Source organism: Rhinolophus hipposideros (genome assembly GCF_964194185.1).
Source record: "Rhinolophus hipposideros genome assembly, chromosome: 6".
Classification (NCBI taxonomy): Eukaryota; Metazoa; Chordata; class Mammalia; order Chiroptera; family Rhinolophidae; genus Rhinolophus; species Rhinolophus hipposideros.
In genome coordinates, this window is record NC_138052.1 from 2,161,524 (window position 1) to 2,178,082 (window position 16,559).

Sequence of the window (16,559 nt, forward strand, 5' to 3'; positions counted from 1 at the left end):
TTCACTGAACCCTCACCTCAATGCTGAGGCAGAAAACCCAGGTTCTGGGGCTATAACCAACAGGTCTGGACTAAACTCCAGGGTACTGGAGCCATTCAGGGTCACATGGCAACCGGCAACCGTCCATAGCAGTGATGACAAAGGCCAACAGGCTCAGGGCATCCCCCACACACACCCCCATGTTGGCCAGTCGCTCAGGGAGAGTCATACTCCCTCAGGGAGATCCCCTAATCCCTTCTTTTCCCCTTTCGCTGGATTGCTCCTGAGGACTCAAAATGGGTAATGATCTCAGTTCCTAGAGACTCCCCTCTCGGTTGTCTGCTTCAGAACTGGACCACCTTAAAACTGGAAAGTACTAGATAGGAAAAGCTTATTTTCTTTTGTAATACTGCCTGACACTAGTGTAAACTAAAAGATGGGAAAGCCTGGCCTATAAATGGAAGCCTAAATCATAACACCGTCTTACAGTGAGATCCCTTCTGTAGAGGACAGAAAAGGTGGTCAGAAGTCCCATGTGTCCTCCAGGCATTTATATGCTTAAGAGACAAGACCAAAGCCTGTGGTCCTGTGAGCTGGCTCACTGCCATGTAGACCTCGGTCCACCACCCGCTAATGTCCTCTGTCTCACCTTCACTCGGGCCACTTTTCGGATGCCCAGACTGCACAGGAAATTTTGGACCCTGACAGGACAACTGAGTCTGTCAAGGGACCCATCTGAGGAGTGCCCGGGATTTAGGGTCCAGGTGTCTGTCACCTCGTCCTTAGAGAGTCACTGGTCAGCATGCCCACTGTGAGTCACCAGTTTTACAGTCTAGACTTTCTGTTGTGTTCCCTCTCCATTTCCTACAATACATGCTGTACACCGAGCCCCCTGCAGACTTGTAAAGAGGGTCAAGGGTCATTGTTGTCTTTGTTCAGGCGCTGAGAGGAGCTGCGTCTTATCATTTTCCCAGGAACTCGGGACTTTCTGGTTCCCTGAGTCCCTGTCAGAATATCGGCCCATTTAATGCCTTCTCCATCATTGACTGGGAAGACACCAAAGGGACCTGATGTTTAGAGAAGCTTTTGTCCTTTATCATTAGCACTCCACGGGTCAACTTTGCTCAGACGTTGCTCTACACAGATTTCATCTGACCATTTGGGAAGAGGCCTTTTGGGACCAGGGATGATTCAATAACTTTTTAGTGCTAAAAATAGGGAAGCCCACCTGTCTGCTGGTTATGATTGGACACCAACTATGTTCAAAAATTAGGCAAAATTAATATCTTATAAGATTTTTTAACTCTCAGTAACTTTCAAAGTCTTACAGAAAACCAGAAATGTAAACACAGCCACTACTGCTCGAGGCTGAAGTCACCGAAAAAAATGGGGGGGTGGACGAAGAAGAGGGTGGGAGGAATTTTTAAAAACAAAAGTGCCTAATATCGCAACCAGATCTCACCCTTTTGTTCCTGCTACCAATAATTAAAAGATATTCCATTTGCCCTTGATACTTTTCTTGAAAAGTATGGAATATCTTAAATGGAATATCTTAAATCCTCCCTGCAATTATTGGTAGTTCTGTTTATGTGTATGACCTCTGTGTTCGTTTGTGTTTTATATGTGACATAGAGCCTCTGACTCCAGATGGAATTGCTATTTGCTTACTTATTGGTTGCCAGGAAAAATTAAAGTACTTAGGGTTATGAAGTCCAATTTATACAAAATAAAATGATGGATGTTTTCAGAAAAGGAAGGTATAGGTATGGAAGCACATTTCAAAAAGAATTGAAAGAATACAGTTTGTCCTAAGGTTGGTTATTTCTGAATGAGTAAGAAGAGACAAACTAAGAGAGACTAGGAAGATTGTAGGTTTGTGAAGGAAAGTCTTGAGGGGAAATTTTACATATATTTAAACCAAACAAGATTAAATTGAACTGTGAGGATTCACGTGTGCTTCTCAATGTCAGATATAACTCAGTGTAAAGAACGATTTGACCATTTTTACCAAAAACCTAGATAAGTTTATGGTTAAATTCATCAAGCTTGACATGATGTTTTCCCTCACCTGGTAAGGTGTTTCAGTAATTCTGACCCATTGTTACATATCTGATGAGAAGGCTCCGATCCAATGGCAGGCCAGGGAATAGAGACATTTCAACATCTTTAAGAAGTGAGACAGAGAAAACAGAAAAAAAGGAACAGCAAGACCGGAGATGAGACCAGAGACAGGCCAGAATTGTGGCCTCAGTTACATACAGATCAAGGACCAAACCACCGCAGGGACACCCCAGCAGCCCCAGAAGAGCAACACCAGGTCAGGGAGCCTGCTTTGCATGTGCGAGCCCAGACCACTGGTGTAAGGAGCGGCCTAATCCTCCGAAACAACTGTGCCCCCTGTGCAAATGAAAAGGGCGCTGGAAGAGTGGTTGTCCCATTCCGAAGAAAGTAGGGAACAACTTCTTCCCTGCAAATGACAGTAATAAACTGATGGGGCGTGAGATTTCCAGCACTTCCTAGGAAGACCATCATCCTCACTGGGGAGGAAGGACGGGTCACCTAGATGTGGTAGGTAAGCCTGTTCATTTCCTGATTGATACAACAGCCTCTTACTCTGTCTTGACTGCCCAATATGGGCCTATTTCTTCTGAAATCTGCTTGATTATAGGAATAGCAGATGAGATGCAAGAAGAGGCATCCCATAGAGCACTTCATAGGGCTCTTGGGAGCAATGCAACAATAAAGTAAAGCCATGGGCAGCAACCAGAGCCAGGTCTTGGAGACATTCTGACAAGGCTTTCCCAGAATTCTTTGAAAATCTGGTTTTCTCATTCTGCTTTTTCAGAAAATTGAAGACTCCAGGACAAGTAGAACAGACACCTCACCAAAGAAGATATACTTATGGCATGTAGGCATACGAAAAGAAGGCCGGCATCGGATGTCATTATAGAATTGCAAATTATGACGTACTAGTACACACATTTCACAATGACCAAAATCCAAAACACTGGTATCGCTTAATGCTGGAGAGGATGTGGAGCAGAGGAACTGTCTTTCATTGCTGGTGAGAATGCAAAATTATACATTCACTTTTGGAAGACAGTGTGGCAGTTTCTAATAAAGTTAAAACTAGTCTCTACTATACAATCGAGCAATTGTACTCCTTGGTATTTTCTCAATTGATTTGAAAACTTACATTCGCATAAAAGCCTGCATGAAACGTTTATAGTTTTATTTACAGTTGCAAACACTTGGAAGCAACCAAGTGTCCTTCAGTAGATGAGAATAGATGAGTGAATAAACAGACTGTGTACATCCATGCAATAGAATATTGTCCATCTATTAAAAAGTGAGCCGTCAAGCCACTAAAAGTCATGAAGATATCTTAAATGCATAATTTAAGTGAAAGAAACCCGACTGAAAAGGCTACTTACTATATCATTCTAACTATATGACATTCTGGAAATGGTAAAATTATTGAGACAGTTAAAAGTTGTGTTGCTACCAGGAGTTCAGAATGGGAAAGCAGGAGGGCAGAGGTTGAGCAGACAGAACATAGGAAATTTTTAGGGCAGTGAAACTACTCTATATGATAATGGAATGCTGGACATTATGCTAGATGACATTATACATTTGGTAAAACCCATACAACTGTACAACACAAAGAGTGACTGCTAATGTAAACTAGTTTGGACTTCAGCTAGTAATAATATGTCATTCCTTAATTGTACAAAATACACCACGCTAAAGTAAGATGATAAAAACAGAAACTGTGTGTGATGTGATGAGACGGGTTATATGGGAACACTTTGTACTTTCTGCTCAGTTATTCCGTAAACTTGAAATTGCTCTAAAAAAGTCTACTAGGAAGAAAAATTATGTTATTGTTTCCATATATCTCTGATTTGATGTGTGCACACATTAAGTTTCAAGGCAGGTTTACCTATGGACATGCAGAATTGACACAATAACAATTTTCTTATTTAGGGTTGTACGCGTTTTCATGTATTACTCGCCATTTGAACAGCTAGACTATTGCCTCCCCACCACCATCTGATGGTCACAGATGTTACTCTTTTATGTTAATGCTGGCTCCATTTTGTAGTATCTGTTCTCTTTCACAGCTGTGAGAGAGAGATAGTTGTGTGTGTGTGCCTTTACTTCTCTTGGCTGCTTGATTTTAAAGGGACACCTCTGAACGGGCATTGCACTCCCTGACCTCCTTCCATCCCTCCATCCCTCCGTATCCCAAGTCTTTCCCTGTGTGTTAAAAAGAAATTCAAACACTCCAGATAGTAGACATAGTAAAATAAGCATCATATACACATATTGCATAGATTTCAAGAGTTTTAAGCTGTTGCCTTACTTGCTTTCCCTAATTGGTTTGCTTAATTCGTAAAAAGAAAATTATAAACACGATTTCATAATTGTAAACATATCAGAATACATCGTTAAAAAATAACAATTTCCTACATCTTCCAAATATTATCGGACTTTCCCAGGGAATCGTTAATTTCCCTTAATATTTCTAATATCTAGCTCATATTCATGATTCCCTAACTGTTGTCTCTTGCAGGTGTTGTTTTTCCAACCAGGATCCGATCGAGAACGTCGCTTTGCAATATGTTGTGAGATCCTCGACTTAAAGTCTAACCCCAAAGCTCTGGGGACCCAGTTAAAGTCCCCAAGTGTCAGGTCCAGGTGTCACGTCTGCCAAATGGCTAATTAAACGGACACGCTTCAAATATTACTTCCTGGTCTCAAGGTTTCATGGGAAACGTAGTCTTCAAAGTGTGGGCTTACCGCGGAGCCCTCTGGGCATGGGTCTCACTCTGCGCATGTGCAGAGTAGTCCCGCCTCCTCCCGTGGGTCCTCTGCAGACTAGGAGGGACACGATCTCTTTGTCGCTCGTGGTTTTTGCGGGAGCAGAGGTTGCGCTGGGCCCCTGCAGACAGGTAGGCTGGTGTCTGGGCCAAGAGGCGGGCAATACCCGGGGGACCTCCAGGCGGGGGCCCTCCCCTCCCCCAGTCCCGCGTTCGTGCGTGCGTGCGTGCGTGCGTGCGAAGTCAGCCCCGCGGACCCTGCGGCGCAGGTGGGGCCGAGTCTCCATCAGGAGGAGGTTCTCGGTGGGGAGGGATCTGCGGGGCTGCAGGCGGCGGGAGGGGACTGTACCTTTGTGCCGTTCACGGTAAACTTGAGGCTACTAATAATAGTTTGCATAGTTACTCTGAGAATTGGCTATGGTGTGATCTGCAAAACATTTTGCCAAATGCTTATAATCACTGTGTCAGCTACTATCAAAAGACACTTTGTTCCCTTCATTTATTTTATTTGACCATCACAATAAGCCTACTTGTCGGTATTACCCATGAAAAAACATCAAACCTAAGAGAAAACTAACAAGAGTTTATTTGAGCTAAACTGATGACAATTGTCCGGAAACAAAATCTCAACAGATTGAGTAATGCTCCGGAAAATGGCGGTTTTGCAATTTATTTTACACAGTAGAATGGAAGCAGGAGGGTTACCTGAAATGGATTGGTCCTGGATTACAGGGGTGGGAGAAAGCAAAGCAGGGAAATCTCTGGGATTGGATAAAAAGTAAATTGGAGAGACAGATACTTCTTTTACATTGGTGGGGACTGGATAATTAGAGCAGTTTCCAGCACATAGAGGTGGTAATCAAGGGACAAGAGCCACAATGAGGGATTCTGTACTTTCCTGCTCTGGTGAGGCCTGTGGTGCCCTGAGGGTCCGGTAAAAGGGATTACTGTGACATTCCTAGGGCCTGTTTGTTTTAGAAACTGAAAAGACAGTAGGCAGGCTCTTTTAAGGTAAAAGATTGACCTTTCTCAAGGAAGCTATAGGCCAAGGACAGGACTATGGACCAGGACCGCTTTCAGTTAGGAATTTGTATGTTCAGACCGTCCTGTGTGGTTAATTTCGATCTCTCAGTTTGTAGGGCCTGCCATGCAAACATCCCCACAGGCTCTACCTGGTAGGTGTGAGAGGTAGGACGCAGATAAAGATTTTCCTTCCCATCTCTTGCTCTTCCTAATGTCCTCCCCGCCCCAAACCCAGAGCGCCAACCTTTGGAGCACTTAGCACAGTAGCCTGTCCTCAAATTCCCAGAGACATGATTGTGAAGTAAATGCGGACAGAATCTTACCACGTGGTAAACATATCCTGGGATGTGTGGGTTTTCTCCAGAGCCCCTGGGTGGGACTGTAAGGCTCTTGCACCTCCCTGCACTGTCCAGGCTGTCTCCATGCTCAGAGGTCCAGTCTGACAAACGAATGCAGTGCTGGCCAGTAGGAAGGTAATACAAATATAATCAAAATGTAAATTAAAAATGTTCAGTAGCAGCAGTAAAAAAAAAAAGGAGGTGAAGTTAATTTTACTGGTGCATTTAATTCAGTGCATTCAAACTACTGTTTTGACTCGTGGCACTAGCCTCGCTTCTGGTGGAGCAGCTGCATGGAGGTAATGGGTACAGTGCTGCATAGTCCAGTTTTCATGCATTCCAAAAGGGTCAAGTTTAGAATGTTACGTGAAGGTGTCAAATGAAGTGAATTTGTTTCTCAGGCTCAGGTCCCAGCCCCTGGGAGCAAAGTAACTCTTTTAAGTCAGGAAAGAGGGAGGAGCCTCAGGAACAGCTTGGGGGCCACTTGGGGGAATAGCTCTTCTGACAGACGCCTCACCAGAACTTTAGAGTAGAGGCAGAACTATCTAGAAGGCGCCGGTCCTGATTTGCTCCCCCAGAAGCATTTCTTGATTCCCGGGGGAAGCCTGAGTCAGTCTCAGAGATGTCACCACCCAGAAGCCATCACAGACTGTGTGACGGTGGATACTGTGGACCAACTTGCAGAAGGTGGTACGTGGGGTTGAGAGGGGGGTACCTGCCAGGATGCGCAGGAAAAGGGCACCTGACTGGATGGCTGGTGAGGACTGATGTCCAGGGAAGGTGTAAGCAGGCAGAGCTGACGAAATCCTAAACAGCACCTTGTTTCCTTTGTTCTGCCCTCACATTCTGGGAGCTGCTCTCACACCATGTCTATCACCTCATGTGGTGTCTAGAGTTAAGCTGGTGCTCCCACTTTCCCGAACATGGACTTAACACAATGAGAGTAGACGAAGGGTTTTCTCTATTGGACACTTAGGGAAGCCCCAAAATATTGGGCCTGAAATGAATGATTTTTGTAGTCACGCCAGATAGAACTAAGGAAAGCAGCACAGGGCTGTTTACTCTCACAGGTAAGTTCTATAAACATCTTATCAACGGATGTTTTTTAGGAACTGCAACCAGTTTAGAACAAAAAGTAAAACAGTACAATTCTTGCATAAAGTATCCCATCTTATTTCAGTTTCTGTGGAAACTCTTAACTCAAGGTGTAAAGACAAAACTTGATGGACAATCCAAGCAGAGTCTGTTTTGACATTAGTTTTAATGAAGGAAGGGTGACCTCTGGTGGACCTGAATTTGTTTAATTAGTCCTCTGTTTTACTTACATGCTTCTATTTGTTGTGGTGGTTGTTGTTTTGTATTGATTAGTCAGAATTGTGAATTCCTTGACAAAAGGCAGTTGACCTCCTTCGGTGAAAATGCAAGGTGAAGCCCCCGCACTTATGTCAGAGATGCACGTGACCAGGTGGTGCTGCCTCTGTGCGCTTCTTCCTGTGCCTTCTCCAGAATGTCAGAGGGACATGCTCCCACAGGGAGGCTTTTCCTCCAGGTGTTGTTAGGAGATTTGTAGGCAGGTGAATATAGGAGTTGTAAGGAAGACCAGGTTTCTCATGACCCCATTTCACTTTCCTCCTCCCCAGTGGAACCTTCAGTGTTTTACGTTCTTCCAGGAGCAGCAGAAAATGAACATCACTCAGGTGAGTTCGGTTGTTAATACCCAGTTTATTTTACAGTGGAAATTATAAAGGCGTAAGTGTCTCTTATGTTAACATGCAAAAGCAGACAGAGATGGATCAGATACATTCAGAATTTGTGCAAATAGAGATGAATAGCAGAGCGCAGGTGGTATGCGGATATATGCAGATTCTGTGATCTTATGAATTTACCAAATTGGAGCTTCATATTTATTTCTGAGATAGTTGATGACTGTGCCAGTGTCAGAAAATACTTCTTGAAAGGCTGACATTGCTGAGAAGAGAAAAGCAAACTCTCCTTGTAGAATGTAAAGACAATGGAAGATTAAAAAAAAAAATCTTTATTGATTTCAGGTAGGTGATTTAGTTGACAACTTTCTAGGAATAACCCTGAAATAATATAGAAATTTACCTCTACTTGTTATGCAATAAAAATAGAAGACTTAATGCTGAATATGTACTCAGTAAATACTATTTTTCAGAAACTGAAACACGTGTTGAATGAACACATTTTTCTGATGAATCAAATGGATATCCTTGAAATTGCCCTGCATAAATATTTCGATTGCCTATGATATTCAAGTTGCTCAGCAGATGGTTTAAAATTCGGTTCTCTTTCACATATTTCAATATTCTCATTCATATTTCAAACCTCTGCATGATGCCTTGTTTTCTCTCCCGACTTGCCTGTGATCTTGTGATCAGAGAGTTGATTATAATCAAATCCATTGGGACTTGTCTAATCCTTTCCTTACCTGACTTTTCTGTATCACTTGCCTCTACTTCTCTTTTCCTTCTAGAAAGTTTGTCTGTTAGTGTCTGTGGCACCCTCCACTGGCACTGCCCTCCTCCTGCTGCCGTCTTCATGGAGTCATCCTCTCTCCTTTGTCCTTTCACACGGCTCACCCCCAGTTTCCATCCTTGGCCCTTCAGTCTGTTCTATTGTCCTGTAAGGATTTCATCCTCTCATTTTTTAAAAACAGCTTATTGAGATTCAATCCACGTACCATGCCAATCACCCATTTAAGTGTAAAATTCAATGATTTTTAAAGTGTACTCACAGATATGTGCAAACGTCACCACAGTCAATGTAGAGCGTTTTCATAACCTTAAAAAGCAACTCTAAACTTAACGACCATCCATCATCTCATTTCCCCTCCAAGCCCCAAGCAACAACTAATGTGTCTGTATTTGTTGTGCTCTGTCGCAGTTGAAGTCTCGTCAGAAATGTCCTTCAATGCCTGGAATCACTAAGTCTCGCAGTCTTTGCTCTGTGCGTGTCAGGGCATTCCTTCAGCGGTCAGTCAGGCAGTTCACACGTGTGCAGAAGCCTTCACTTCCTCCTTATGCCAAAGCTCTGGTCACCTAGAGGTGACAGCTTAGGGTCATCTCACGTGTTTCCTGAGCATGGTCTGAGCCCTGGGTACATGCACAGCTGTATGCATGTGTGGAGCCTTGTAGATTCTCACAAATATATCAGAGCTTTATTAACATCCCATTCCCCAGCATTTCCTTTTAAGCTTCTTGATCACGCCATTCTTTGCCCTGCCATTATCCAGCACCGCAGGTAGCCACTAAGTTAAACACATGCCTCTCGATGTTTTGACAAATGCTTCTGAGAGAAGTCTTTTCACACATATTATGTGATGCTCAAGTTACACACACTAACTTAGCTCAAATAAAGACATCTTGTAAGTAGGATCTTTCAGAGAACCACCAACAGGCGAAATGATACCGCTTTTCTGGGAACGACGCTGTGATGGAACTCACAGTGCTGCCCCTCCTGTAGTTGCCAGGCTGTTGGCTGCAGACCGTTGGTTCTCAAACTACCGCAGAGTTGAAGAGGGAGAGTGATGGGAACATGTAACTTAAAAAGATACAGTATCACTTCTCCTACTGTGATCCAGCCATTTTTCAAACATTTTCACAGATCGCCTGTGTTAGCTTCTATAATTTTTTCAGTTTTTGAAGAGGAGAGAATTTTCCAAGATCCCTATTTCAACATTTTTACCTCCGTCACATGTTAACTGCTTTTAATGCAGCTGATTTTTATTAAGCAATATACAAAAGAGATTGGCAAAAATTTTTAAAAGAATAATGGTGTTTTTCTCACTAATTTTTACTTTTGGAAAATACAGTTAAATCTTCTTACTTTTTTAGATCAAAATAAATTGAATGAGATGTGTTCCTGTTGTTATTCGTTTGTTTTAGTTCCCTGTTACTAGCACCGAGCTGCACAGAGAGACGCTGAAGATGTAAATGAACACATACTTGGATAGATACCACTGGAAAAAAAACTTGTTTCTCTCCTCTTATCTCTTAATATACCTTTATTTTATTTCCTTGTGATAAGAACAGTTGATATGAGATCTGTTCACTTTCAAATTTTTACATGTCCAATTCAGTATTGTTAACTAGCGGCTCAAGGTTGTACAGCATTTCTCTAGAAATTAATATTTTTCTCAGGTGAAACTTTATACCTGTTGAACGGCTACTTCCCACTTCTCCTTCTCCCAGCCCCTTTGAAGTGCGTTGTTGTGGAAACTTTCCCTTTCTCAGTTTCCAAGACTCTGCCCTCTCACTGTTCTGTTATGACCTTTTAGAAAAGTTCTTCTCTGACTTTGTGATGTATACATTTTCTTCCTGGCTCTTTAATATCCACGGTCCCTCCAACGCTTGGTTTGGTATTTTGCTTTCCTCAGTCCCAGTGTGCTCAAGGTGCTGTCTGATGGCCTCTGATACCTTCAGTTACCACCCAAATTGCTCCTAACTCCATAATGCTTGTCTTCATCCTGGACCCCCCCTCTGTGTTCTACAACCGTGTGTGTGCTAGTTTAAGGGACAGTTCCAGCTTCATGTTCCACAGATATTCGGGAGCAATAAGACCAGATCTGTCTCACTGAAAATTCTACCACAGTTTTTTCATTTGTGTCCTCGATATCAGTATTTGACCCCAGCATTGAAGAAGCTGCTCATGTTGCTTGACTGGGTAGCTGTATGAAAAAGTAGTTACCACACTGGGTGCTGCCTCTGCTCTGTGATTCCTCCCTACCCTTATATCCACTGCTATTACTTCAGTGTACACAGTTCCCTTATACAGGTCTCTGTGATTCTAAGGCCTTACTGGGTTGTGCTTTGCTCTTCATGAGCTCTACATTTATATATGTTTATACGTTCATTTAGACAGAAGTTCAATCGTGTGTGCTATCTCCAGAGCTTCCATGTACCCCTTCCTTGGCTCCCATCATTTATGGGAGTGATGTCTATGTAGGGATAAAACATCCTAGAATTCTCTAGGATCATCCCTTGGGATGTAGAAGAAGAACTGTAGGAAGTCTCTGTATAATGAATTTTTTTTTGTTTTAAAAAGCTACAATTTATAAATATATATAAATTAAGTATGTTACATTAAAAAGTCTAACTAATTGAGTAACTCCAAAGTTCAAGACAAATTAGATAAAAAAAAATCAACATTCTTTATACGTATTTGTTTTGGAACCTTAAATGTAAACAGGAAAATACTAGTTTTGAAAGGTATGTGCTCTGTCACTTAATTCTGAATTTTTGAACAAAATGTGTTACCACAGGGATCCGTGACATTCGAAGATGTGACTGTGGAGTTCAGCCAGGAGGAGTGGCCGTACCTGGGCCCCGCGCAGAGGGCCCTCTACAGAGATGTGATGCTGGAGAACTACAGCCACCTGGTCTCCGTGGGTGAGCTGACCTTACCATCTGACTCCCTGTGGCATACAATTCCTTTTTGCAAATTATTAAATTACATGTACCTTCTATAGAGATTAATGTTATTCAGGCTTTTGACTACATGGCTGAGGTAACTGAAACCTTTAGAGAAAGAAGCAACGTTTCTGTCATTACTTTCCCATTGAAAGCAGCAAATGGTGCTTTCATTTTGCTGTTGCTGTTGCATCTTTCTCCACAGTCAGGAACTAGAAAGTCTATGGATCGGGTCTACATATCCCCTCAATTGTTGCATTCACAGGGTACTGCATTACCAAACCCCAGGTGATCTTCAAGTTGGAGCAAGGGGAACAGCCCTGGTGCTTAGGGGAAGAATTCCTAAAGCAGAGGTACCCAGGTGAGTGAGCACAGACAGAAGGCAACTCCAGGTGTAGTTAGACCTTAGAGAGAAACACTTCTGATAGTTGTTTTTCTTTTTAAACAGCTTTATTAAGATATTTAAGCTATTATTAAGATAATTCACGTATCACACAATTCACCCATTTGAGGTGTACAGTTCACTGGCTTTTAATATATTTATATATATATCTATATATATATATATATATATATATATGTAAACATCCCTACAGTCAGTTTTCTTCACCTCAGAGAGAAACCCCATACCCTTTAGCTGTCATCTCCTTATGTCCTGTCCCCTCCAGCCCTAGCAAGCATTGATCTTTTTATGTCTATAGGTGAGGCTATTCTGGACATTTCGTACAAGTGGAATTACACATTATGTGTTCTTTTGTGATTGGATTCTTTCAGTTTCCATTACAAGATTCATATTGTTGGGTGTATTAGTGCTTCATTCTTTAATTGCAAAGTAATATTTAATTATGTGTATATACCACATTTGTTTGTTTATGCATCAGTCATTGGACACTTGGGATTCCACCTTTTGGCTGTTATTGAGTAAAGCTGATTTGATGATTCATTTACATATTTTTTGTGTGGCCATATGCTTTTGTTTCCCTTGAGTTCCCTGCTAGGACTGGAATTGCTGCGTTCTGTGTTAACTATGGAATGCCAGATTGTTTTCCTCACCTGTACCATTTTACATTTCTATGCCAGTGTTTGAGGGTTCTGATTCCTGCCAATCTTCAGCACCTTCAGCACTTATTATCTTACATTTTGATTTTAGCCATAGTAGTGGATGTGAGAGGCTATATCACTGATGTGTTGATTTGCATTTCTGTATTAGTCAGCTTGGCTGGCATAACACAATACTGTAGCCTGGGTGGCTTAAATAACAGAAATTTATTTCTCACAGCTCTGGAGGCTGAAAATCCAAGATCAGGGACCAGCATGGTTGATCTCTGGTGAGGTCTCTCCTCCTGGCTCACCATGTTTTCATTTGACTTTTTCTCTGCGTACACATGGCAAGAGAAAGAGCTCTGATGTCTCTTCCTATTTTTATAAGGACTCCAGTTCTATAGAATTGGGGAACCATTTGTATTACCTCATTTAGCCTTCATTACCTTGCTAAACGTCTCATCTCCAAATACAGTTTCATTGGGGATTAGGGCTTCAAAATCAGAGTTTGGGGAAGACACAATTTAGTCCATAATAATTTTCCCGATCACTAATGATGTTATACATCTTTTCTCGTGCTTATTGGCTTTTGTCTAAGCTACTAAAACAATTCCAGGAATTTCAAAAGTTATGTTTTCAATGTAATTCCTCAAACAAAAAGTAAAATCATCTTAAATAAGTGTTCTCACTGAAACTTTGTTGTGCAGCCATTTAAACAGGGTAAGAAAGACTGACATAAGTTAGATCAAGCATATTTCACAGTCACTAAACAGAAATGATTGGGTTCATGCTTATTGGCTAAAAAGCATATCCCCAAACAAGTATCTTAAAAAGATTGTAATAAAAGAGTGGTAGAGTTATTAAGTCACTAAAAATAAAACAACTTAGGGTTTAGTGTTCTGTTATAGCTCAGGTTTGAATTTCGGCAATATATTCATTAACTTAAAGAGGGCCCTCTAGTGCAATAGCACAGGGTAACGGGAGCCTGTAAACATTTGAAAGACTGCACCGAACTATGTGATATCAATGATCATAAAACACAATGTAATGGATTTCTAAGAACTTGGAATTCACTTAACTAGGAGATTCTAATAGATAGTAAGTCTTCCGTTAAGGATGTCAATACATTCTTGAAAACTGAATTAAAGCGAAATGACCTATTAAATGAAATGACCTATTAAAGTGAAACCACCTGTATGATAGGCTAATGGATATAAACAATGGTTAAGTTCCTAGATCAAACACATCAGCAAACTTCTACGTAAAGATCCAAAACACTTCTAACATTAAACATTCACGTAAGTGAGAGCTATACATAGATTTAAGAAAGATTAATGATTATTTTCCAACCCGCTAATGCCAGTTCAGCATGGCAGGTGGCCGGATCCTATGCCGGCAGCTCGGGGCTGAAGGTTGGAACCCACCGTGGACAGGACACCATTCCATCGTAGGGAGCATCACACACACCACACTTAGTCAGACTAGAGGCAGTGTAGACATGCCACTTCACATAACATGCTTATCTTGGGATATGAGAGGAAGCCAGAGTACCCAGAGAAACCCCACACAGACATGGGGAGAACGGTCTCACTCAGCACGGACAATGGCCCTGGCAGGGAATCAGTTTTTTTGTTGTCATCAATATTGTCATGAAATGTTTAATGAAAGGAAATTATTTGAGGACCTGCTATACCTCATCTGATAAAGGAAGAAATACTGTGGATATTAAACATGTATGTCTATAGAGGATATGAATGATATTTGTATTAAAGTGAAATGTATTTGTATATGTGTATGCTGAAATCAAAGAACAAGCCGTTCAAATTCCCATGGAATAATAAGATTATATGAATATAGTTTTAGTCTAAAAAGAAAACAGTAACAAACCCCAACAAATTAGAATCACCACAAATATTCTCTCAACTTATTTTGATAAAATGAAGAAACAAAAAACTTTCAATATGGAAATGTAAAAAATTATCTTTTAAACAATGTATAGCAAAGGAAATCAATTCCAAAATTCCATGGCATTTATAAAATAAAAATAAATGTGTATTAGAAACCTTAAGATATAGCTAAATAAGTGAATAGAGATAAATTTGTAGTGTCGTATTTATATTAATAAATTAAGTGAGAACAATAACAAAAGTATACTAAATAAAAGCAGAAGAATATAAAAGTGAAATTAATGATAAACCGGAAAACAGAAATTGTAGAATGTTTTTAGAATAAAAAACAATAAAATGGGTGAAACTTAGGTAACCCTAACAAAGACAAAAGAACCACTTTTTATATAAAAAATTCAAGTGGGTATGTATTTGTAAAGATTTAACGCAATGTCAAACTAAATCCCATCATAAAATAGAGTGAACTTACTCTGCCAGATATCAAGGATTTATGTAAAGCTCTGAGTAGTTAAGTAGTGTGCAGCTAGTGGTGGGATAGTTTAATAAATTAGTGAAACAGAAAAGAAAACTGAAGAAAAAACATGTGTTTCATAGACAATTGAATGTCTTTGACACATGGCACTAGCCCCACAGAACACTGGGGAAATAATTCTGAGGTAACCTTATGGATGACAACCAAAATATTGGATTCAGGTGGCTTAATGACTGGATTTTCAAAGCAAAACTAGAAATATTCTATATGATGATAAAGAAAACGTGTTCATAACTGTGCTTAGAGAAGGAATTAATAGGATATAAAAAAGGCTTAACCAGGGGAAAGATGGAGTAAATAATATTCCTTCCTACTTAACCCACTAAATTCAGTTAATCATGTCGTTGTACTCATAGTACATCTATACACGTTTATGTGTATATATTATGTTGTTGCAAAAATAATTGTAGTTTTTGCAGTTATTTTTGTACCAACCTAATATATATGAGAAGATTCTGAAAGACGAAAAGAAGAGGGAAGATGAGCGAGGGACATTGGCACCTGATGAAACACTGTGTGCCAATAGGAGGGCCGTGGGGGCCTGATCTCACCTCTGCCCAGTGTTAAAGTGGCATCTTCTCCAACTCCCAGGGTGTCAACAGAGGTTTAGTGGGGAACCTGGACTTCTCTCCCGACTTGGCAGTAGTGAAGCTGCACCCCACTTCTGTTGGGGTGGTATGAGGAAGCTGGCTAAAACTGAACATCAACTTTCATAAAGTCGAATTCTTCAAATTTCTCTAAGGACCATGGTTTTGTTGTCCTGTCTAGAAACATCGGAACTCAAAGGAACACAGATTATTCCTACATTTTGCCCAGAAATTTTTAAATTTCACATTTTATCCTTTGTGATCTGTTTGGTATTCAGTTTTATAGAAAGTGAGAGGTATATGTCAAGCTTAAATTTTTGAGGAGGGAATCCAGTTATTGTACCCTCTTGAAAAGGTGGGTACTCTTGAAATTCTTGAAAAGGTAATGTGAGTGTTGAAAAGATTATCATTTTTTCATTGAACAGCATTTGCAAGATCTTAGAAAACAGATGGGAATATTTATATATTTCTGCCTATGTATATATTTTACATAATTCTGTGTGTCTTAGATTGTACATTTCTATGGAATCTCTATTAATTTTTATTCATCTACATATCCTCATGCCAAGAGCACATTACCTACATTACATAGCTTATTAATTCTTGAAAAGGTAATGTGAGTCCACCAACTTTCTTCTGTATATTTCTTCTGTAGCTTCTTGATATTTACAAAAAAGCATGCTGGCCTTTCAGCTGGGATTGCATTGAATCTATAGATCAAATTAAAGAGAATTGACATTTTAATAATATATGGCCTTCCAGTCCATAAATAACATATACCTCTCCATTTATTTAGGATTTCCTTGATTTCTTTTCATCAGTAGTTTTCAGTATCGAGATACCGTGTGTGTATGTGTGTGTGTTTGTGTGTGTGTGTGTGTGTGTATTCACGTGCGCACA

The 16,559-nt window shown here is 40.6% G+C and overlaps 1 protein-coding gene across 1 annotated transcript in view; it reads left to right on the top strand.

Moving 5' to 3' along the window:
* The window catches only part of LOC308499048 (uncharacterized protein), a gene marked incomplete at its 5' end in the record, with an annotated part of 92,260 nt that overhangs the window by 57,860 nt on the left and 17,841 nt on the right, over positions 1 to 16,559 (top strand). Inside the window, 5 exons of the mRNA XM_081051831.1 lie at positions 4,556 to 4,674; positions 4,745 to 4,934; positions 7,804 to 7,860; positions 11,445 to 11,571; positions 11,858 to 11,953. Coding sequence (XP_080907957.1) covers positions 4,556 to 4,674; positions 4,745 to 4,934; positions 7,804 to 7,860; positions 11,445 to 11,571; positions 11,858 to 11,953 — 589 coding nt within the window. The remainder of the gene's footprint in view (positions 1 to 4,555; positions 4,675 to 4,744; positions 4,935 to 7,803; positions 7,861 to 11,444; positions 11,572 to 11,857; positions 11,954 to 16,559) is intronic.